The 23453-nt window shown below is 51.5% G+C and overlaps 1 protein-coding gene across 1 annotated transcript in view; it reads right to left on the bottom strand.

The window, feature by feature from the left end:
* The window catches only part of Hmcn2 (hemicentin 2), a 154078-nt gene that overhangs the window by 58402 nt on the left and 72223 nt on the right, over positions 1-23453 (bottom strand). Inside the window, 20 exon segments of the mRNA XM_041674639.1 lie at positions 924-1037; positions 1679-1846; positions 3351-3632; positions 4878-5039; positions 6279-6398; positions 6518-6614; positions 7224-7399; positions 7876-7999; positions 9134-9291; positions 10912-11088; positions 15037-15132; positions 15449-15545; positions 15923-16077; positions 17345-17514; positions 17667-17775; positions 18342-18620; positions 20073-20351; positions 21690-21844; positions 22448-22574; positions 23298-23445. Of these exon segments, the coding sequence (XP_041530573.1) occupies positions 924-1037; positions 1679-1846; positions 3351-3632; positions 4878-5039; positions 6279-6398; positions 6518-6614; positions 7224-7399; positions 7876-7999; positions 9134-9291; positions 10912-11088; positions 15037-15132; positions 15449-15545; positions 15923-16077; positions 17345-17514; positions 17667-17775; positions 18342-18620; positions 20073-20351; positions 21690-21844; positions 22448-22574; positions 23298-23445 (3193 nt within the window).

The following is a 23453-nucleotide window of genomic DNA, read 5'->3' as shown; positions in this document are numbered from 1 at the left end:
ATGATGTGTGCGTGATGTACATGTATATGCGTGTGATAATGTGTGTATATGTGTATGTGGTGTATGTTTGTGGTGTGTGTATGTGTGTGGTGTGTATATATATGTGTGTGTGGTGTGCATATGTGTATGTGGTATGTTATGTGTGTGGTGTGTGTATGTGTGTGGTGTGTAGTTTGTATGCGTGTGTGCGGTATGTAATGTGTGTATATGTGTGTGGTGTTTGTATATATGGTGTGTGAGTGTATGTGTGTGTGGTGTGTATGTTTGTATGTGTATGTGGTATGTGTATGTGTGTGGTGTGTATGTTTGTATGTGTGTGTGTGGTATGTGATGTGTGTATATGTGTGTGGTGTTTGTATAAATGGTGCGTGTATATATATGTGTGTGTGGTCTATGTATGTGTGTATGTACATGTGTGGTATGTGTATGTATGGTGTGGTTTGTGATGTGTGTATGGTGTGTGGTATTTGTAAATATTGTGTGAGTATATAGTATGTTCACATGTGCATGGGAATGCATATGCACGTGGAGGTCAAAGGTGAACCTCAGGAAGCATTCACCTTTAAAAAAACAAAACCAAAAAATCCTGGGTCTCTAGCCCAGAATTTTCCAAGCAGGCTAGGCTGGCCAGCCAGAGCTCCCAAGGGATCCTCCTATTTTCATCACCAAGTGTTGGGATTCTGAGCAAGTGCTACATACAACCCTCAGATCATTTTTCTTTTACTTGGGATCTGGGGATCAGATTCAGGTCCTCACACTTCTGCAGCAAACGTTTGATTGGCTGAGACTCTCCCCGCCCCCAGAGCACAGGTTCTGATGAAGCAAGGAAAACCGGGTCCAGCCTCCTCTATCTCTGCCCACTCTAGCGTCCCAGCTGGAAGAAGAGGCTCCTGATGCTCCTAAGAACATAGAGTGTGTCCTACCCAGGACCTCCACACTGAAGTTCCTGCGTGCCTCCCCAGCCTCATTGCTGGCCAGGCATGAGTAGAGGCCTCTGTCCTGCTCCCGGGCTGGGGTCACCTTCAGCATCCAGCCACCTGGGAGGGAAGGGAAGGCATAGGATCAGCAACCTCTCCCAGCTCATGATGCCAGGCATTAATATACAAGTATCTGCCTCCCAGTGTTCCAGTCCTCTAGTGGGGAACCAGAGGCCCACGAGAGTAAACAGAAGGATAGAGCATGACATCAGAAAAACCTGAGGACCTGTGAGGCAAGAAGGAACTGAGTTGCTGGCTCTCTGTGGCTCTGGCTAGGGCTGAGAGACAACAGTGAGCTACACAGCTACACAGTCCTGTTTTTTTCAGATGTCCATTTTGTCCCAAGAGCCCTCCCCACAGAAAAAGGCTTCTTCTCCCAGGGATCTTTGAAGCAGAACTAGTTCCTCACAAAGAAACCACAGAACTTATAATACCCACCTGGAGCAGATAACACACACATATCATCACTGCTATTCCTACACTCATGGCAGACATTACTAATTGATTGCCAGTCCCCTTTGTGCTCAGCTGAATTCCAATTTCTGTGTTCTTGACTATACAATGCATCTGGTGACCTCTACCAAATGAGAAATGTTTGCAATCCCACAGTTGATGATTGATGGGTCATTGAGGTCTAGCAGTTCAGGGTCAGAGGTCACAGGCTAGACTGATCCTGAAACAAACCTGGTTTAGTGCCTTACCTGCCAAGAGGTAGGTGTTCTCTCCAGGGCCGATTGGCTGTCCCTCCCGAAACCACTGGACTGTCGGAGGCGGGACCCCTGCAGCTTCACAGAGCAGCGTCAAGGAGCCTTGCAAGGTGGCAGTGATGTTGGTCAAGGAGTCCAAGTCTCCAGGGAGTTGAGGAGGTACTGCATTTAGAGTACAGACAGGCACTCAGCCCTGCATTCTCTGCCCAAGGACTCATGGCCCCACTCGTGAACTGGGAGAAATCAAGCACTGGGAGGGGTCCCAGTTACTGCCCTCAAAGGTGTGATACCACACCACAAGTGGGCTCTGGGACCAGACAGGAATCTCAGGCCTCAGTTTCCCCACCCTTTCAGAGGGATATGGACAGGATTCTTTTTTGTTGTTGTTAATTTTTTTTTTTTTGAGACAAGGTTTCTCTGTAGCTTTGGAGCCAGTCCTGAAAACTAGCTCTTGTAGACCAGGCTGGCCTCGAACTCACAGAGATCCGCCTGCCTCTGCCTCCCAAGTGCTGGGATTAAAGGCATGAGCCACTACTGCCCTCCTCCTCCTCCTCCTCCTCCTCCTCCTCCTCCTCCTCCTCCTCCTCTTTCTTCTTTGACAGTGTCTTATGTATCTCAGGCTGGCCTCTAACTTGCTATATTGTAATTAATTGTTTTGTGCTCTTTGACTTTTGGGGCCTGCTGCCCAGCTCTCAAATAATCATACATGGAGATTTTATTCTTACTCATAAATACCCGGCTTAAGGTTAAAACAGAGGTTCCACAGTATAAACAAATGTAATGTGTCTTAAAGTGCTATTCTACAATACTATGTAGCCAAGGATAATCTTGTACTCCTCATCTCCCTGCCTCCATCTCTTGAATGCTGGGCTGACAGGAGCATGCCACAATGCTGGCTTATTCAGTTCTGGTTCTGGAAACCAGGACTTTGTTGGTAGAATGCTAACCATACTCTTTCCACTGAGCCAAATGCATAGAATCCCCTATTCCAGTGTCCATTATGGGGCAGGAGCTGAGCAGGGTGGATGCCTGCAAACGCGAGCCCACATCCACCTTCGGATCTGTGCTCTGGGTGAAGGGGCATTTCTGGAAAGATCTACCACTTTTGGTGATGAGGCACAGAATGATTAAGGCCCCACTGCGCTCATCCCTTTCCCAGCCTTCTCCAGGACCACCCCCTGCGGCCACCTGAAATAGATCCAGGTGCACAGCAGGAGTGACAATAGGCTCTTGCACCCCTCTCTTACTACAACCCCGGCAGCCACCCAACTCCTACTTAGTCTTTCAGCTGCAGCCCCAAGGCACCTCCTCCAGGCAGGTATCTTGGTTCTTCTCCAATGTGTATGGTCTCCTGGCTTTCCTACCCCAGATCCCCCAAGATCACCAGCCACATGGAGCGTGGACTGTCAGGAACAGGGTGGGGAAAAGCTAACATGGGAAGGAAGGGAAGGGGAAAGGATAGGGAGGGAAGGAATAACATGGGCGTTTTGAGAACAGCCCTCAGGAGGGCCCTGTTGGCCATGGTCCCAGTGGCAGCCTCATCAGAGCCCGGACTGAAGAAGCCCCTGGCTGTCTGTGACTTTAGGAGACTATCTGACCTTACTCTCTCCAGCCCAGCCCAGCCCAGCCCAGCAGCTCACCCTGCCCACAAGCCACCAGTCCTCACCCAGCACAGACAGTGTGAATCTCCTCTCAGCACGCCCAGCTGTGTTCTCAGCCACGCAGCTGTAGTCACCGGCGTGGGAGGCCTGCGCCTGTTCCACGTGTAGACTGTGGTTCTGATTCTGAAGCCACAGGCCAGGTTCCATCTGGACAGGCTGGCCATTCCTCTCCCATGTCACCACTGGCAGGGGTTTCCCTGTGGCATTACAGTCTAGGGTGGTGTTTCCACCCTGGACCACGGAGACAGCTGTGAGCAGCTCCCGAGGGCCAGTGACCTGAGGAGGAACTGAGATGAGGAGGAAGGTTCTCAGTAGAGTAGTCAGGACCACCTGATAGCAGGGTGACCAGTGCTGGGGTCTCAGTGGACACATTTAGGCCTACATTCTTCCTTGCTCGAGCTGTGTGACCTTGGCCTATTCACTTCACCTCTCTGAACCTTTTCATCTCTGTGTCAGAGTGACAGCTGTATCCACCAGTAACCTCTTAAGACACACTAGGGACCTGGGTGGGCTGCTCCCTGGGGAATATACTCATCCATTCCTGGTCTGTGTGGTCTCAGTCTCATAGACTGGAGCATCTCTAGTTACCTATGCAGGCCTTGAACTTTTCTCCTTCCACTTTAGCCTCTCAAACAGGGACTACAGTGCCCAGCACCTTTCTAGCACTTCTGTCACGTGGTTTAGGCTGGCCTTGAACTCACCACTCAGCTTAGGCTGGCCTTGAACTCACCACTGAGGACTTCGAACTCCTAATCTTCTCACTTCCTTTCCCAAGTGTTGGATTTACGTGTTGATAAGCATTCTGTCAACTCAGCAAAGTCCCCAGTCTTGACAGCATGGCTTTTACAAGGCCAGGATATCTCCTTCCCCACACCATGTTCTCTCTCTCTCTCTCTCTCTCTCTCTCTCTCTCTCTGTGTGTGTGTGTGTGTGTGTGTGTGTGGTATGCATGTAGCATGTTTGCTTATATAAGGTCATGCGTGTACGCATGTGCATGCATGGGGAAGCCTAAGGTCTGCTTACTGAATCATCCTCAGCTGATGGTTTATTCACTGAATATTCATCCACTTTATTCACTGAAGCAGGGTCTCTCAGTTAAACCCGGAGCTCACTGATACAGCTAGTCTTACCAGCCACCCCACTCTGGGGACCCCCTGTCTCTGCCTTCCAAGGCTAGGACCCAAGTGAACTGCCTAGCCCACTGCCATTTACATAGACTCTGGGATCCAAGCTTGCACGGCAGGCATTTAACTACTAAGCCATTCCTCCGGCAGGACTTACGTTACCAGTGCGGACTCTATAGGAACCTTATGCACACTCACTTCCAACCATTTCAACGCAAGCTTTCTCCTGCTAGACCACAGAGGTGCACAGGGGCCTGCTGTCCCCTCCCGTGTGCACACGCTGGGAGTTGAGGGTCTGGACTGGAAGGGCAGGCAAGTGCCCATCTTGCTGTTCCCACCCTTGGGCGGTCTAGACTTCAGCTCTATCCATTCATCACACAGACGCTCCCCAGTCCCGGCAGGGCTCACCCAGAACCTCCAGCTGCTGCTCCTGGCTGCTGGTCCCAGCTGTGTTGCTGCATTCACAGACGTATGTCCCCTCCTGGGACGACTTGACCTGTCCCAGGTACAGTAGCCTCCCTACTGCTGACACCTGTCCCAGGCCATCTCTTTCCCCAGGCAGGGGCTGGCCTGGGGCAATGAGAAATGGACCTTTCATGAGAAACAGTGGTCCTCCCACCCACCTGCTCCATCCTCTAGGTGTCCCCATATGTGACATCTCCTCTGGAAAGCCTTCCCTGGATCCTGACATCTCGTTGAGTCACCATGCTCCCAACTTGGGACTTCTGAGCATGACCTGCCCTGTGTCCCTGGAGGTAAAGCCAACCCCTCCACAATGGCCTGAATTCAGTCCCCATCACCCTATGAACCATTTCCCACTATGTCCTTCTGGCTGACGCTGCTGCAACCCTTCTGAACTCTTTTGCTGTCCCAAAATATGCTTGGCTTGTTTCTGCCTTTGCACCTACCACGGCCTCTGCCTAGGTGGCTTCTCCTTGCTCTGCCCTCAGGGTTATCCTTCTTCTTGGGTCAAACATCCCAGCCACACACCTTAAAATTCCAAACCCTGGCCACACCTGTCTTTTCCTACCCCTTTCCACACCTGCCTACTCTCTAAGGCCCAGAATGATTTCCTCACTTTGCCGCCTGACCACCCAGGTGAGGGTAGGGCTTGCTCATTTTGCTATCTTCTCAGGTCTCAGGAAACACTCTATCCGACCTGCCCTCCATATTTGGGTTTAAGGGACCCTCACAGTATTCTGCACTAGGCTCCGGACTTTAAATGCAGCAGCGGCCAAAACAACACCCCATGTGGCTCACAGACTGACAGAACATAGCCGTGTGGGGAGGCCCTGGCCAGCCAGGGCTTGGGGAAGGATGGTCCTGGCAGAAGAGACAGGGATTTGGGGCCGGAAGATCACAGGCTAGAAGGGGTCTACAGATGGGGCAAAGCAGAAGGCTGGGGAAAGCAGCACTCTGTAGCCAGCTGGTCCCCATTGAAGGGCTGGAAACCCATGGCCTCATTGAGGTACTCGGGTGCTGGGTGCTGGGGTTCTGGGTGAGGGGTGCTGGGTGAGGGGAGCTGGGGGAGGGGTACTGGGTGAGGGGTGCTGGGTGAGGGGAGCTGGGGGAGGGGAGCTGGGTGAGGGGTGATGGGTAAGAGGGTTCTGGGTGAGGGGGTTCTGGGTGAGGGGTGCTGGAAGAGGGGTGCTGGGTGAGGGGGTACCAGGTGAGGGGGTACCAGGTGAGGGGTACTGGGTGAGGGGGTGCTGGGTGAGGGGCGCTGGAAGAGGGGTGCTGGGTGAACACATGCTGGGGGAGGAATGCCAGGGGAGGGGGAGCTGGGTAAGGGCAGGGCAGCCATCCTACCGTCTTTCCTCCATGAGATCTTGGGGAAGGGAATGCCCTGGCAGTCGCACGACAATCTGGCAGTCTGCCCCTCGCTCACCGTCAGAGTGTAAGGCTCCTTTGAGGGAAATGCTGGAGGGACTGGTTCAGAGCAGACAGGAGTTGAGGGGGACTGGGATGGGAGGGAGGCCCAGATTAGGTATCCCTTCTTCCTGGGATTTGAAAGCCAGCCCTGGGGGAAGGACCCTGGAGACCCTCACCCCAGACATTCAAGTTGAAGTGCTTCTCAGAGCGGCCGGCCTGGTTCAGGGCCTCACAGGTGTAGCGTCCCGCGTCCCGCACCTTCACTTGCTCCACCTGGCCAGTGAGTCAAGCAGAGGTGGTGTCACCCCTAGATGGGCTGTGTCACCCTCATCATGTCATGTGACCTCATTGAGCCTGATCTCCCCCGTGGAATGTAAAGCTGTGACAACAGCTCCCTGCCTGTGACACCGAGAAGTTTCTAGAAGTCAGTGTTGCTCCATGTCACCCTTCTGGCTCCTCTACATCAGATCCACAGCCCTGATCTGCCAAGAGGCTGCGTACATGGCGAGCCAGTCCTCCCCCAGCCCTTCATCATTCCCATGGTCCTCAGAAAGTCCAACAGAAGAAAAGGGGGAGAGTGAAGGATGATGGGTAAGGAATCTGCCATCTTGGGGTCAGTCCCTGACCTGGGGGTAATGAGGCTGCACCATGGCTTTGAAGACTGAAGGAAAGGAGAGGAGATCAAAGGGTGACACTTGGAGGTGGGAATGGTCACATCACAAGGTGATGGGTGGGGTCCTGGGGGAGACTCTGAGGGCTCTGTCTCCTGGTGAGTGGTCGTTGGTCACACTGAGCTGAACACTGCTCACGGGTATCTGGGACACCCACAAGCCCTGCCCTGCTCAGCTACCGCCTTCAGCAGCCAGCTGCATAGCTACACACCTCCAACACGGCCTTGTCTGCAGAAAAGCGGATGCCAGGGTGAGGCTCCAGGGGTCTCCCATCCTTCTGCCATCTGAGCTCGGGGGGAGGCACAGCACGGCTCTGGCACTTCAGTACCACTGATTTATTGACTACGACAGACACATTCAGCTCTTCTCCGAGGATGCTGGGGGGCACTGTGGTGCAGACAGCAGAGGAAACCCTAAGGTGAGTGACAGAGCACTAACAAAAGGCCACAGCTGCAGTGGCCTAGCCAATTCCCGCAGCCAGGGGATGAGAGTCACGCCCAGCTTAGTCCTGCCACCTCCGACCTGTTGTACAGGCTTGGGGGCAAGTCCCGACCCCTCCCCCCAGTGTGGGAGCCAGAGAGCCCTGGGCTTTCCTCCTCACTCGCCATACATTGCCCCAACCCTGGAGCTTCATGCTTCTCCCCGAAACCCTAACCACAGAGCTCCTGGCCGTGCATGGCCACCTGCCTGCCACTTGCTCACCTACAGGGATGCTGACCACAGGGTCAGGTGGTGACTCTCATTTCTTCCATCTGCTCCCTTCCCCGACGGGGCACATGGTTGTGGATGTCCTCCCAAGTCCAGCTTCTTGAACTGGCTACCTTATAGTAATGCCCACCCTCGCCCCCAGGTGGAAGACTCACTGTGAACTTGCAGACTGGTGTCCCTGCGGTCCTCGCCAACAGCACTCACTGCTACGCAGGAGTAGCTGCCTGCATCAGAAGCATGGGCGCTGGCCACAGTGAGGACTTGGCCTCCGGGGAAGATCTGTACCCCAGAAGGAAGTCCACATCAAACGCAGCTCCCACTACAGGGTCAGTGCCTGTCCCGAGGAGTGAGCCCTGGTACCACACCCAAAGTAAATCCTGTTCCAGACCCCTGGGGTCCTCCAAGGCACGGGATCCATAAGCTGCACCCCTGAGCCTGAGGACCCTGCTGGCTGGTGGCAGTTTTACCTGTCTCTAGAAGAGCCACCTGGAGCCATTCTGCCCACCCCAGTAGCTGCTTGCCATGCGAAGCCAGGAGACCTCAAGAGGCTATGAAATTGAGATGGACCATGTGTATAAAACACATAATCAGAGTTGGTGTGAACATCAAGTATGGGACATCTCGTGAGTGACTTTTTACACTTGTCACGTGACGAAATGAACCTTTTTTTAAATATTGGATTTGATAACATCAAAATCGGTTTGCCTTTGCTCTGCATGGTATGGCACACAGCACTTGGGGAGCAGAGACAGGCAGATCGCTGTGAGTTCAAGGTCAGTCAGGTCTATATTCTACAAAACGGGTGCCGGGACAGCCAGAGCTACATAGTGAGACCCTGTTTCAGACGTGAAATAAAAAATGGTTTGCTTATATAGTTCAGGTTGATCTTGAACTTTTCATGCAGTGGAGAATAACCCTGGTCCTCCAGCTTCTACCTCCTGAGCGCTGTGACTCCAGGTGTATGCCAGCGTGCCTCACTAATGCAATGCTAGGAAAGGGAGCCAGGGCCTTGTGCATGCTGGGCAAGGACTCTATCGACTGCTACATCCCCAGCCCTTTTCATTACTTCTTTTTGAGGGAGAAGTGAGACAGACCAATGTATAGCCAACACTGGCCTGGGACTTACTGTGTTGATCGGCCTAGCCTTGAAGTCATGGTGATCCTCCTGCCTCAGCCTCCTGAGTGCTGAGGGTTTGGGCATGCACCATCAGAGCTAGCTCCTTAGTCCTCATTTCAGTGTGGCTACCAAACACTCTAGGCTACATATTTGGTTGGCATCAGTGGCATGTAGCATATCCCAGTGAGCAGGAACTCTGCCTCTCCCTCAGACTAGGCTCCCAGGGCCTGACCTCTGCTGCCAGTCCCTAGGGAACACAGCAGGAGGTTGCTCAGGGGCCACCCAGTGCTACTCACCTTGAGGCCAGGGTTCCCTTTGGGGGACACAGGGTTTCCATCTTTCAGCCATATCAGCGTAGGGTTGGGGATGCCAGTGGCATTGCAGGTTAGGCGGAAGGGTGTGCCAAGTAGTACTGGGCCTGGCAGGCTAGGTGGCAGGGTGATTCGGGGTGGTACTGCAAAGATGGGTGGCAGGGAAGAGCGGTCAGTGAGCCCCACTGCAAGTGACACAGGCTGGTTACCCTCAGGAATACAGGTCACAGACAAAAGCATGGGTGTAACATCCCAGCCCAGGCAGCCTGGCAGACATGTGTCAACACCAGAGGTCTCTACTAATGAGAAGTTGTGGCTCAGAGAGAGGAGGTCACCTGCCCAAGGCTAAGCAGCTAGAATGTGGCAGACACCACACTTGAACTCAGGCCTTGGGTCAGCAGAAGTGACTTTTCCTGGGGATTGTAGGGAAAGCAAGGGCTGAGGGTCCTCCGGGCCCAGATCTCAGGTGTGACACGGACACCCTAGAAAACCACAACTAACCACACCTTGAAAATCCCACGGTAGCCAGGAGGCTTTCAGAATAAAAATTAATCTCTCTCATGGCCCATGAGACTCTAGCAGTCCAGCTCTAGTTGGCTACCAACATCGCCCCATCCCCTCTTAGTTTGTATGCTCCAGGCATGCCCAGTGTTGGGCAGTGTTGGCCTCCATGCATGCCACGGCCATTACCATCTTCACCAGAGCAGTTAGGACTTCCTGTTTGAGACCCTCACAAGATCAGGCCTTCTGGGGTTCCCTCACTGAAGAAGGTGGGGAAGGCTGCTCCTTCCCCTCTAGCTGCACATGGTCTCTGGGGGTGCTAGAGGATGCTAGGGGTGCTATAGGAGGTGGGAGACTGACAGAAGGGGGGCTCTATGCAGCCTTTGAGATGCTGATATGGGACTTTTTGCTAACATCCCTGTTTGGGGGGGGGTCCATCCATACTCCTGTGAGAAACCTGTAAGCAAGTCCAATAAACTCATTGGCTCCCAAGGTGGACTTGGGTGGAACCGTTCCTTTGGTCAGCCATCGGGGCTCTATGTGGGATGTATTAATATTTGTTCATATGACCCCAGGGAAATTCACTCAAAACCCAGCCTCCCTTCAGTTTCTTGTGTTTCCTACATCTCTGTAGCTTAGATGGAGGACTAGAACAGTGATGAGATGAGTGGGCACAGGATTGGAGAGATGGATGTTGTATTAATGATGGATGAGCGGATATTTGTATACATAGAAGACTGGATGGCTGGGTAAATGGATGGACCGAAGTTTGGAATACAAGGATAGTTGGATAAATGAACGGGCAACAGTTTATATGAATGAATGAATGAATGAATGAATGAGAGGCTGGCTTGCTGGCTATTGAATGGTAGGTAGATGGATGAACGGATAGATGAGTGGATGGATAGATGGGTAAATGATGGTTAAGTGGATGTATGGATGGTGGATGGGTAAATGGAAGGATTAATTGGTGGGTGGGTAGATGATAGGTGGATGTATCGGTAAATGGATGGGTACACGGGTGGGTGGATGGTGGGTGAATAGATAGTAAACAGATAAATTGGCAGATGGGTAGATACATGGGTGAATGGATGGAAGCATAGGTGGGTGGATGGGCAGAAGGATGGATGTATAGGCGGGGGATGAACAGATAAATGCATGGGTAGATAAGCTGAAAAAACAAGTAGACAAGAGACAGGAGGCTAGACAAATGGAAAGAAAACAAGCATTTTTGAAAAAGCTCTATAGTCCTGGCCACTCACCGTTGACCCGTAGGCCATACCGAAGTCCTGCACTGCCCGCCACATTGGTCGCCACACAGCGGTAGCTCCCTGCATCAGAAAGCTGGGCTCGTTCAATATGAAGAACTCTCCCATCAGTTGAAACTGTCACCCCTCTCTGGGTAGAAATAGGCTGGCGGCCCTTGAACCAGGAGACATCTGGGAGAGAAAAAACGTGCAAACATCCTATCAGCTGTTGGCTGTAGGGGCACGCAGAGAAACTTCCAGAGTGAACACACACTTCTTCCAATGCTAGAGACAATCAGAGTTCTTAGGAAGGGGACTGAGGACAGAACACAGCAGTATGACAGGAGACAAGACCAGTGACTGAGAGGAAGTTCCAGGAAAAGGGCTAGTCAGCTAGAGTAAGTGATGTGGGAGTCCCCTCTGTATTCTGTGAATACCATTGGTTAATAAAGAAGTTTTTTTGGGTCTGTGATAGGGTAGAGCAGAACTAGGCAGGGAAAAACTAAACTAAATGCTGGGAGAAAAGAGGCAGAGTCAGGAGAAGCCATAGACCCACCACCAGAGACAGACATAGTTGGAACCTTGCTGGTGTGCCACAAGCCTCATAGTAAAATATAAAATAATGGAAATAGGCTAAATTAAGATGTAAAAGCTAGCCATTAAGAAGTTAGAGCTAATAGGCCAAACAGTGATTTAATTAATACAGTTTCTGTGTGGTTACTTTGGGAGTCTGGGCAGCCGGAAACAAACAAGCAGCCTTCTTACTACAAATTGGTGCTCCAACATGTGCTAGCTAAATCCACATAAAACCTGAGAGAGCTTGAAGAGTAATTCTAGGCAAAAAAGGACAGAGTTTAGCACAGTTTCTTGGTAGCCACAATTTTTTTTTCCTAGATGGGCTCACGGTGAGCAGGGGTGACGCGTCTATTTAAGAGAGGTGCAGGAAAAACTGTGTGGCTTCTTTTTTTTTTTTAAAAAAAAGTGGTGGCTTCCTGGTTCACAAGCACAAGCAGCTCTAATTCTTTCTCGGGAGGTCTGGCTATGGAGCATTTAAATGGGGTCTGTGAGCAGCATGCTACAAACTGCTTAATGGTTCAACATAGAGCCACTGTATACTTGGAACTGGGGTGGTGCATGCAGCTTGCAGAGGCATTGAACATGCTTCCATCATGCTGGACAGGGCAGAGCAAGCAGGCAGTGCCCTCTTGGCCCTAGCCACACCCACTTGGCATTAAAAAAAATAGCAGTTCTGGTCAGAAAAGGATTACAGATATGCAATAAGGACATTTTCAGACATAAAAGACCTCTAAATTGGTCACAGTTTGTTTTTAAAAAGTATGTAGGCTTGGGAGAGAGAAGATAAAGAGTATAGAGAGTCATAAAAGGAAGTAAATGTTTTAGAAAAAATAAAACAAAGTCTTTAAAAAGACAGAGTACAGACAGTAATAGACTAAAGTAGTAAAGATAATAAAATAAATATTAAAAAGTAATAGAGTAAAAAATAACAAGTCACTTAAAGATAGAAAATACACAGAGACTCTAGTTTAGGTATATTATTGTGTTTTCTTTGAATTTTTTGACTGCAGAGAAACATTTGATTCTGTGGATTGCTAAGTTAAATCAACATATATACTTTAAATTATCTTAATTTCAAAATATGGGTCTAAGGATTTGTTGCTTTGGAAAAGAGGTTCTGCTTTTGTTTCCAAAGAGAATAAGAACCTGTGGATTCATTCCAGGCTAATATAGTTTGATGGACCAAGACCCCCTAAAAGGTCACAGTTAACACCCCTAAAAATACTTTACCCAACAAAAAGCAGGAAGCAGTTTGGAGAGAACTATGCCTAAATTCTCAAATATTGTTTATAAATCTTTGTTTACATTTAAAGAGGGATATGATATAGAAATACATAATTTGCATTGGTATGGATCTTGGTCTATTGATGTATATTTCTGCTCTTGATTAAGGTATTATGATTGTGCAGTTATCTTAAAAATGCAATGTATAATTAAGAAATATAGGTTAATAGATAGTCATCTATAATAGTCAAGCTTGTAGTCATGTTTGTTAGGTTTTCTAGATCTATAGAGATATATTTCAGTTAAATAGGTATTCTTCAAATATTTCAGAGTCCTTCAGAATATGCATTTAAAATGTTTTAAGAACTTAGGAGCTGGGCGGTGGTGGCGCACGCCTTTAATCCCAGCACTCGGGAGGCAGAGGCAGGCGGATCTCTGTGAGTTCGAGACCAACCTGGTCTACAGAGCTAGTTCCAGGACAGGCTCCAAAGCCACAGAGAAACCCTGTCTCGAAAAACAAACAAACAAACAAAAAAAAACCAAACAAACAAAAAAAAAGAACTTGGGACTTTTCATGACAATGAGACACATCTGCTCCTGGAAGCACCATGTTACTTCAAGAGGATGATGGGCCCCAAAGAGGCTCCTTATGGATTTTGCTAGTCATTTGGGCAAGAAACTGCTCTTGCCTGGACTGCTTGATGTTATGCTGTGTGAACTGGACATACAGGACCCATTACTGCTGAACTTCCCTAAAGGTAAGATGGTACTTTGGGGTTCCTACTTCAGAATGTCTGCCAGACATTCTGCAAGACACAGAAAAAAGTGACTGACAAACTGCTAATATAGGTGGAACTCTCTTTGAAATTTCCTGCTTCATGGAAAAGTCTTGGATATTACAGGCCTGTAGGCTGAAGATGGATGCTCCAAAGGTACAAAAGAACTTTGGGTGACTGTCCAGGAAGTGAGATGTCTCTGTCAATTCTAGAGTTTTGGAACTTGTTTACAATGCATTTCCTGTTTACTTAGGTAATATTATATCCTTCTGGAGTCTTTGATGGAGTTGAAGAATAGATAATTACAGCTTTCCTTAGTTATGATAAAAGATAAAGTAGATATAAATATTGTAACTATAATTCTTGCTTGATACCTATTTTGTTATATGTAATTTTACTATGTTAAAGTTAAAGCCTTCCTTTTTATTTAAACAGAAAAGGGGGTGATGTGGGATTCCCCTCTGTATGCTGTGAATATCATTGGTTAATAAAGAAGCTGGTTTGGGCCTGTGATAGTGTAGAGCAGAGCTGGGGGTGAGGGGAGCGAACTAAACTGAATGCTGGGAAAAAGAAGGTGGAGTCAGTGAGACACCAGGAGCCACCACTGGAGCCACCATACGGCTGGAACCTTGCTGATAGGCCACGAGCCTCATGTAAAATATAAAATAATGGAAATAGGTTAAATTAATTAAATTAAATTAAATAAATTAGCCAATAAGAAGTTAGAGCTAATAGGCCAAGCAGTGATTTAATTAATACAGAGTCTGTGTGGTTATTTTGGGAGTCTAGGCAGCCAGGAAATGAACAAGCAACCTTCTTACTACAAGTAAGGGAGAACCAAAGCCATCCAAGCCCTCTCCTCTTTCCAATAGCCACCCTCACCCAGGAGAACAAAGAACAGTGGTTCTCAACCTTCCTAAAGCTGCCACCCTTTATTACAGCTCCTCATGTTGTGGTGATGCCGACCATACAATTATTTTCATTGCTACTTCATAACTGTAATTTTGCTACTGTTATGAATCATAATGTAAATATTTGATATGCAGGATACCGGATATGTGACCCTGCAAAAAGGTTATTTGACTCCCAAAGACATTGTGACCCACAGGTTGAGAACCACTGGCATAGAAGGCAAGCACCCTCGACAATAGTGTCAAAGGTAAGGATGGAGCACTGTACCTATCTACCCAAGGGCTCCATAGGAGGTAAGTACTTCCTGGGCTCACCCACCCAATGCAAGTGACTGTCCCTAGCTTGTGAGGGGACAGGAAATGGGCCTCCCTCCTGGCACACAGATAAGTCCCACCCTAGCCTGGATGTGGGCACTCGTATGATTCACCCAAGTGCCTGGTTCTTTTCTTCCATGCTGGTCTGGGAGGAACACCTGGAGGGGATCCTATTCTTCATCTGAAGCTTGGACCAGTCCGGGGATGCTAGACCCTCTGAACAGAACTCATACAGGTTTGTTTCTGACCTGCATACAAAGCTCTGGGCACTTGTAGCCCCTTCCACAGGGGATTAGGACTGGCTAGAGCGGACTTCTGGCCAAAGGAAGGGGTCTTACCTGGAGGGGGCACACCTGAAGCCAGGCACTCCAAGGTCACTGAGGCATTTTCCAGAACCGCCTTGTTGACTGGACCTGGTTCGATGTTGGGGGGCACTAGAGGGTTACAAGGAGAAACCACTCTTACAGGGTGTGGGCTCTGGGCAGCCCCAGTCCCATTCTTTTGTCTTTTCTCACTTCTCCTAAAGAGTTCTGGTGACAAGCTCACATCCATGGACCAAGGAGCAAGGTGACTACTGAAAACACTTCAGGGTCTACCAGCTACGGCTACTGCTTTGTCTTGGCACTGTCTACCCTTTGCAAGGTTAAGCACACAGCTGTGAATTTAAAACTTTCACTCCTGGTACCAAGGTCCCTTGAGGTGTCACCAGTGACCCCAGGCTTTGAACTCCAATCAAGCTGTAGCCCTCACCCAGAACCCTTAGTGTTACATTCTTCTTGCTCTCCCCTGCCAGGTTGGTGGCTGCACACGTGTAGACACCTTCATCTCTCAGGTCTGCCTTCTCAATCTGGGAGAGAAAAATCTGGGATGAGAGGAAGCCATAGGGTCTAGGACCAGGCCCCAGTCAGAAAGAGGGTAGGATGTAAGAATGGTTGCCACGGGTAGGTGGAAGCCTTACAAGGGAACCATGGGCCCCGCACCCACATTCCTGGGCTCCTCTCAATTCCCATTATATCACCTCTGTCCTTTTCCTCTGGTAGCTAAGCTTCCAGGGCCTGGACTGGGCTAAGCGACCCTTCTATTCCCCAGGCATAGCACCCAAGGGCTATTCAGTGTGTATATGCCAAGGGGCTCTGATGTCCACCGTCTGCAAAGGCAGCTCAGGGGCTCCAGGTCCTCTGTGGAGTTGCTCTTTGACAGCCAGTCCTGGGTCTCTAACCGTACCTGAAGTCTGCCCCCTGAGGTTGCCATGGCCACACCATCCTTCCACCAGCGGAGGCTCGGGGTAGGCACTCCGGTACCGACACACTGGAGGGTCACAGGCTGCAGGAAAGGGGCTGTGAGGTTCTCACCACCCATGATGTGCACCGAGGGGAGCTCTGGGCAGGAAAGATGGAGAAAGCTTAAGTCAAGCTCAAGAGGTCTGTGATGGGCACCCAGTAGTTTCCTAAATGGCTACAAGGGAAGGTGTGGCTTCGAAGGCCTGGCCAAAGGAATGGCTTCTAGAACCCCTGTTCCTCAAACACCTGGGTAAGGGAAGGGGCTCCCCACAGAGAGCCAACATAACAGTGTTTTCCCTTTGCAAGTTCCCCCAATCCATGCATCCACAGGTCCATCTACACATCCATCCATGCATCCATGCAACCACCCACCCACCCATTCATCCAACCATATATCCACCCATCCATCTACCCCCCACATCCATCCATCCATCCATCCATCCATTCACACATCCACACATTCATCTACCCATGCACCCTCCATCCATCCATCCATCCATCCACCCACCCATCCATCCATCCTCACATCCATCTATCCACATACCCTCCATCCATCCATTCATTCATCTTACCACACATCCATTGATACATCCATCCACACACCCATCCATTTACCCATCCATTCACCTACCTGTCCATCCATCCGTCTACCTACTCACCCACTAATCCACCTCCCCATCCATCTAGCCCATGTATTCACCAGCTAAACCACCCATCCATCCATCTTGCCGACCACCTAATTGCCTATCCGTACATCCAATCAGCCATCCATCCAGTTATCCATTCTATGCACCTATCCACCTATCGTGTGTGTGCACAAGAGTGTTTAGTGTCCATCCTATGACCAAAACAGCTGTAGGCCCCACATAAAATAAAGGAGACCACCATGCTGCCCTTTTGGAGGTCCCAGAGCCACAGAGCTGGCATAGAGAGGGACAGTTAAGTCACTCCAGAGAAGTAGAGTGGTCAGCAGTAGCCACGAGAGACTGAACAGTGAGGCCGAAACATGTGGTAGAATCAAGAAAGCTTCCTGGAGGGAAGGGCAGACCTGAAAGACAAGGAGGAACTAGGCAGACTCAGAGGCAGGACAGTGACGCTTATTAAAGATTTAAATAAGGTTAGATGTGCCCAACCGGATGAGAGTGGAGGCCGGAGGCTGGGAAGCCCCCAGGCAGCTAGACAGCAAATGTGATAGGCAGCTAAGACAAGCCTCTCCCACCCTTGTCTTTGGAAGTCCAGCCTAGAAGTCAACACAGAGGAGACAGGACCCATGCCATTCCCAGTCTGCCATGGCCTCAAGTTCTAGCACCCCCACTGTCTCAAGTCGCCCACTGCCTCAGAGTCCCCACTCCAGGGACCAGCTCACCATGCACAGAGACCTCCACCTCGGCCCCAGATGTCCCTGCCTCATTGGTGGCCTGGCAGGCAAAGAGGCCTGAGTGAGCCTGCTCCACATGGCTGATGTGCAATACAGTCCCTTGGGAGGCCAGCTGCACTCCAGCCAGATCCTCGGCTGGGCGGCCATTCTGCAGCCACCTGCCGGATGGAGAGGGGGTCAAGTCACCTTGCGGCCTCCCTCCCATGGGTTCATGACCGTGTTTACGCCTCCCGAATGGCTTCCCTGTCACCCTCCCTTTCCCACAGCCCACATTCTGCCTGTCCCCACCCCGGGCCAGTTTCACACATACTGGATGGTAGGCACCGGAGAACCTGATGCCTGGCACGGAAGATCCAAAGACTGTCCCACGACGGCAGTCACCTGACCCTTTCCTTCAGCCACCAGCAGCTGTGGGGGCACTGTGGGCAGGACATGCTGTTGGATAGCTGGAGCTCATCCTGGCCTTAAGTTCTGCCAAGGCCTCAGTGCCTTTTAGTTCCCCTCAAATGCTCCCCCAGGAGACCTTCCAGGAGCAGTAAAGACTGTAAGAGGGGCCTCTATGGCCTCCCCAGAGACCATTTATTTCATGTCTGTCCTCAGTGGCCTGGAGTCCTGTCTGCCCTGTAGTCTGCTCTCTGTCTTTTGTCCACATAGAGCCATGTCTGGGAAGGAGGAATTGAGTGTCCGCAGAGCAGACTCTCACCCACTCCCAGCTTCAGGTCTCACAGGCCCGGGACCATGCCTATTCTGTGGACAGAAGACGGAGCATCATCCTTCCCGGAGAGGCTAGTCCTGGGCCGTGGGTGAGAGTGAAGATCAGGACCCCGTAGCTCAACCTTGTCTCTCCCACCGCGTGTTCCCAGGTCTCATTATCCATCCATGGCACACAGGAAGAGGGTACATATGACTTCCCTGCCACCCTCCACCTCCTCTGGGACTAAGCATGGAGTGGGCGTGGGAGGAGACCTCTCCGCAGCTGGCTCACCCTGCACCTCCACGGAGTACTGCAGCACAGCCTCTCCGGCAGGGCTGCTGGCCACACAGCTGTAGAGACCACTGGATGCCTCGCCTGGACTTTCCAGCTGCAGGGCACCGCCTGCCTCCAGCCATGTCCCGTTGCTGTCCATCACTGGCAGCCCTTCGTGCTGCCAGGAGATGGTAGGGGGTGGATGGCCTCTGCTCACACACTCCAGTGCCACGGGCCTCCCAGCCACGGCCTGCACCAGGTATGGCCCTCCATCAGCACCCTCGATGGTAGGTGAAACTAAGGAAGAAACAGGGCCGTCTCGAGGATCAACAGTTACAGTCAGGCTCCCCAGCCTCCTTCTATTGGCTGGACACAGTCTCTTCTACCCAGCCTCTCTCAGACCCTCACTGGAAGAGCCTCATCCCTCAGGCCCTGAGTCCCCTCCTCACCCCTGCTTGTATCTCTTCTGTTCCCGCTATCACCTAGAAAGCTTGTCACCAGGATAACACCAGCCTGTCTCTTGAACAGGGACAGATCTCCAGGACTCCAGACAAGGCCACTACCTCTGGTAGTCTCCTCACCCCTAGAGTGAGACAGCAGATGGCTAAGGCAGATCTGAGCCACAAGGTATGGCTTTGGGACTCCTGACATTTGAAGTGTTTTCAGAGATCATGGCGGCCAAGCCCAAGGGGTGTGGGGAACGTGTCCCTCAGGCTCTGAGTTGTAGAGCCGATAGAATGACCACCAGGTAATACTATGCCATCATGAACTGGGACCCAAGATGCTTAAAACCTTACTAGGGTTCTGAGGCTCTTGGAAAAGGTAATAGGCATGCAGTTTTTATTCTATCCCAGAGGTGTCAGAGCCTCTTGGGAGTCCCTGGTGGCGGGTGCTACCGTGGGCCCACCGTTTCCTCAGCTCATTGCCTCCAGACTCCGGCACCCAAGCCCTCTGCACCTATGTGATCAGAGCACCTTTGCCGACTTTACCAGGGGGCAAATAACTCCTGCTGATCCTCAGACTGTTTCCGGACTCCCCAGAGCACCCTGCTCTGCCTGACCCAGAGGCAGAGACAGTGTTTTGAAACATTGTTTCACTGTGTAACAGCCCTGGCTGTCCTGAAACTCACTCTGTAGACCAGGCTAGCCTCAAACTCACAGAGATTCACCTGCCTCTGCCTCCCCAGTGCTGAGATTAAAGGTGTGTGTCAACAATGCCTGGTGAGGGCTCTTCCATTTTTTCTGAGCCCATTCTTCAGGATTGCAAATTCATAGATGTGACATCAGACCCTCCCAGGGAGGGACAGGGCCCATGCATCCCTGAGGTATGAGTTGGGCAAGCTTCTCCATCCCATGGGAACACAAGAGGTCAAAAATACTTTGGTAGCTGATTCTACTGCATATCAACCACAGGCCCTGGACCTCCCTCCAAGCCCTAAGCTACACAAAGTTAAAGCGGGGATCTTCATGCTACCTTGGGAAATTTAGTGAGGAGTGGGGGTTTCACAGTCTTCCAGGAGGAGCTAGACTCTGCAGGACTCCCACCCAGGCCCTGCCTCCAGCCTCAGTTTCCTCATCTGCGCAGGAAAGAAAAGGCAGCGGGCCCAAATGAACCCTGCTCTTGAATCACCCATTTGCCTTCGCACACTCCCAAGTGGCTACCTCTCTCACTGACCTTCAGAGACAGGCAGAAGTCACCTCACACTTCCCACACCAGCTGCCCACTGCTGCAAGCCCCCTGGTTGCTTACCATAAACCTCCAGCCTGGTGAATTTCTTGGTGACCCCTGCAGGGTTGCTGGCCTGGCAAGTATAGAGGCCAGTGTCGGAACGCTGGGCCTTCACCAGCTGCAGCTGCCGGCCACCCTTGCTGTAAACGACTTCGGAGCTGGGGGCCAGCAGGGTCCCATCCTTGTGCCAGATGATGTCAGGGGCTGGCATTCCTCGGGCCTCACAGAGGAGCTGTGCCGTGTGGCCCTCCAGGACGGTCACCTCACCTGTCTCATTAGAGCCCCAGATAGTGGGAGGTGCTGGGGACAGAGAGGAGCATGAAGTGGTCACAAATTGAGTCAGTCTCTGGTGTCCCTTGAACCGCATGCACACATCACAGGCCGTAAGGACTGGCAGGCATGAGGGAGAGGGGAAGGGTCTGAGACACAAACAGAAGAGGCCAGTTCAGGGACATGCCAGTGTGGGAAGCAAACCCAGTCACTAGGGGTGGGGACGGTGCAGGTGGGGAGAGGGCAACAGGCTTGGTCTGGAGCCCACAGTTCCTCTAACTCACTGTATGACCCGGGGTAGGTCCTGTCCCCTCTCTGGGCCTCGGGGTCCCCATCTGTGGAGGAACTTGATCAGGGCTTCCCCTAGGGCAGGGCACTCACAACTGGCACCCAGGTCGATAACCAAGGCACATGGATACAGTGTGACATCACCCTGCCTCCCAGAACCATGCCCTCCTAACTCTGTCCCCTGAGGGCAGTGACAAGAGGCTCCGTCTGAGGCCAATGTGTCACAACCTGTCTGTCCCTCTCTACTCAGCTCTCATTTTAAAATTTATTTTATTTGTTTATTTGGGCATGGTGATGTGGAGATGTAGTCCACACGCATGCGCGCACACACATGTTCAGATGGGTGTGAACATGTGCACATGGGTGCACACACACACAAAGGTCAGAGGTTGACATCTGATGTCTTCCTCTATTAGACTCTGCCCCTTACTTCCTGTAACACTGAATCTGGAACTCAACAGTTCTGCTAGACTAGCTGGCCAGAGAGCCCCAAGAGTCTCAGCCTCCCCAGTGCTCCCCAGTGACTGTCCAGGTGAGGTGACCATCTTGGAGGGCCACGCAGCACAGGCATGTGGCCACCATGTCTAGATTTTTACACACGTGCTGGGAATTTACCAGGTGAGCCTTCTCCCCAAGCCCTCAACTCCCGCTGTTAGCATGGGGCATGGGTGCAGGCTGTGCCCACTGCTGAGCTACCAGGAAGATCAACTCTTTGGATGTTTGTTGGTGCAGTTCTGCAGTGCTAAGGGCTTTCTACATGCCAGGCAAGGGATTCACCCACTGAGCTATGCCCCGGGCCCTGGCTGTACCAGTTTTTCCTGTTCCTTCCACGAAATGCACCCTATACTGGCTTCCTCCTTATACTTGAGATACTAAATTGCCTTTTATCACTTCCAATGTAAATAAGAGCAACTGATGTAAAGAAAGCCAAAGAAACCATCATCCAACACGCAGCAGAAGTGGTGAGGATGTGAAGTGATAGTTTGGGGAAATATGGGACCACGTGCCCTTGGCTCCTGCTAATGCCCTTGTTCCCCTTCCCAGGTAGCAGTGGGAGGGGCCGGGAGGCACTGAACTTACAGTGGATGCTGAGCTGAAAGTCCTTGGCCTGCTGGCCGGCTGGGCTGAAGGCCACACACTGGTACCGCCCTTCATCACCCAGGTGACTGCTGATAATTCTGAGAACCTGGCCATCCTCCTGGAGCAGGGTGTGAGGGTCCCCTGGAAGGATGGGCCTGGAGAGAAGCCATTGATCAGGCCAGGGTGTCTGCGGGGCAGCTGCTCAAAGGGACTACAGCTTGAGATAAGAACGGCGCTCCCTGGGTGCCCCTGAGAGGAGGAACAGGGTGTGGGCCTCCCGTTCTGTGGCTTAGCACTCAGCCTTGAAAAGAAATGAGTTTCTGACACTGGCTGCAAAGAGAGTGCATCTCCCAACTGTTCCGTTAAATGAAGGGGCCAGATCGCACGGCTGTGCACGCATTGGCTGACTTGGGGAGAATATTTGGGTTTGCTGGCTGCTGAATGTTCTGGAATTAGATGGTGGCACAGCTGCGCAGTGCTGTGAACTCAATAGCTGCTTTAAAATAGTTAGACGTACACTGTGCAGCTTTTCCACAGGCCTCTCATCCCCAGAATGAGGGAAATTAAAGAATTGACAGAGCCAAGGCAAGATGTTACCAAAGTGAGAACGGGGTCTCCTGGCAACCATCCAGGGGTGAGAGACACCGACACTGCCCTCCACCCAATGCTGGGTAGCACATGTCACACCCATTGGACAATCTCAGGCGTCTCCAACCCCATCCCCAGCACCCACATAATCCATTGAGAGGGTCACTCACTGCCCATCCTTGGTCCACTCCACCTGGGGCGTGGGGACCCCTGAGGTCTGACACTCCAGTTCCACATCAGCACCAGCCAGGCCCAGCACCTCCTGAGCAGTCCCAGCTCCCAGCAAGGAAGGAGGGACTAGGGGTGAGAAGGGAGATGGAAGAGGGATGGCTCAACCTCCACACCCCTGACTGACCACAGGACCTTTCTCATGATGGTCCCCTGGCCTGCACACCCTACCCTCCCGAGAAGCTCCCCAGACATTGCTGGATGAGCCCCGGCCCCTAAGTTAGCAGCAGCCTGGACTGCCACTGTGGGGTACATGTGTGATGGTAAATCTTGCCGACTAGATGAGATTTAGAACAAGAGATTTGGAAACTAATCTGACTGTGTCTGTGAGGGATTTTCTGGACTGGGTTAACTGAAGACTTCCTAAATGTAGGTGCCACCTCCTACAAGCTGGGGTCCTGGATTGCATATCAAGTACAAATCTAACTGGGTGCCAACATTCATCTCTCTGCTTCCCTACTGTGGATGTGACAGACCAGTCACTTCAGGCTCCCGTGGCTGTGACACCCCATCATCGTGGCTGTGACACCCCATCATGGTGGCTGTGACACCCCATCGTCATGGCAGACCAACATTTGAACTATGGCCCAGATAAACCCTTCACCCCTTAAGTTGCTTTTGTCAGATTTTTCAGCAACTAAAACTACCCAGAAGTCACTGCCCTTAACCATGTGACTGTTCTCTGGGTGGTGTGCTCTGTAGGCTCCTAAGGAGATGGTCTAGGTTTGTGGTGGCCCCTTTGTGACCTTTGCTGTCCCCTGACACATGTTTGGGAGTGTGGTCCTCACTCACTGAACACGGCAAGACTGAAGTCCCTCTGGGCGCTCCCGGCCTGGTTCTCAGCCCGGCAGGTATAGAGGCCAGAATCACTCTCCTGGATCCTGGGGAAGTAGAGGGAGCGGGCACCATCCAGGAGGTGATGGTCACCTGCCTCTGGGATCTGAGGAC

The sequence above is a fragment of the Microtus oregoni genome, unplaced genomic scaffold, assembly GCF_018167655.1.
Source record: "Microtus oregoni isolate MIOR12 unplaced genomic scaffold, Mior012 000025F_ref0000491, whole genome shotgun sequence".
In the NCBI taxonomy this organism is placed as follows: domain Eukaryota; kingdom Metazoa; phylum Chordata; class Mammalia; order Rodentia; family Cricetidae; genus Microtus; species Microtus oregoni.
Note: the sequence above shows the minus strand (reverse complement) of the source record. Positions and strands in the feature narration are given on the sequence as shown.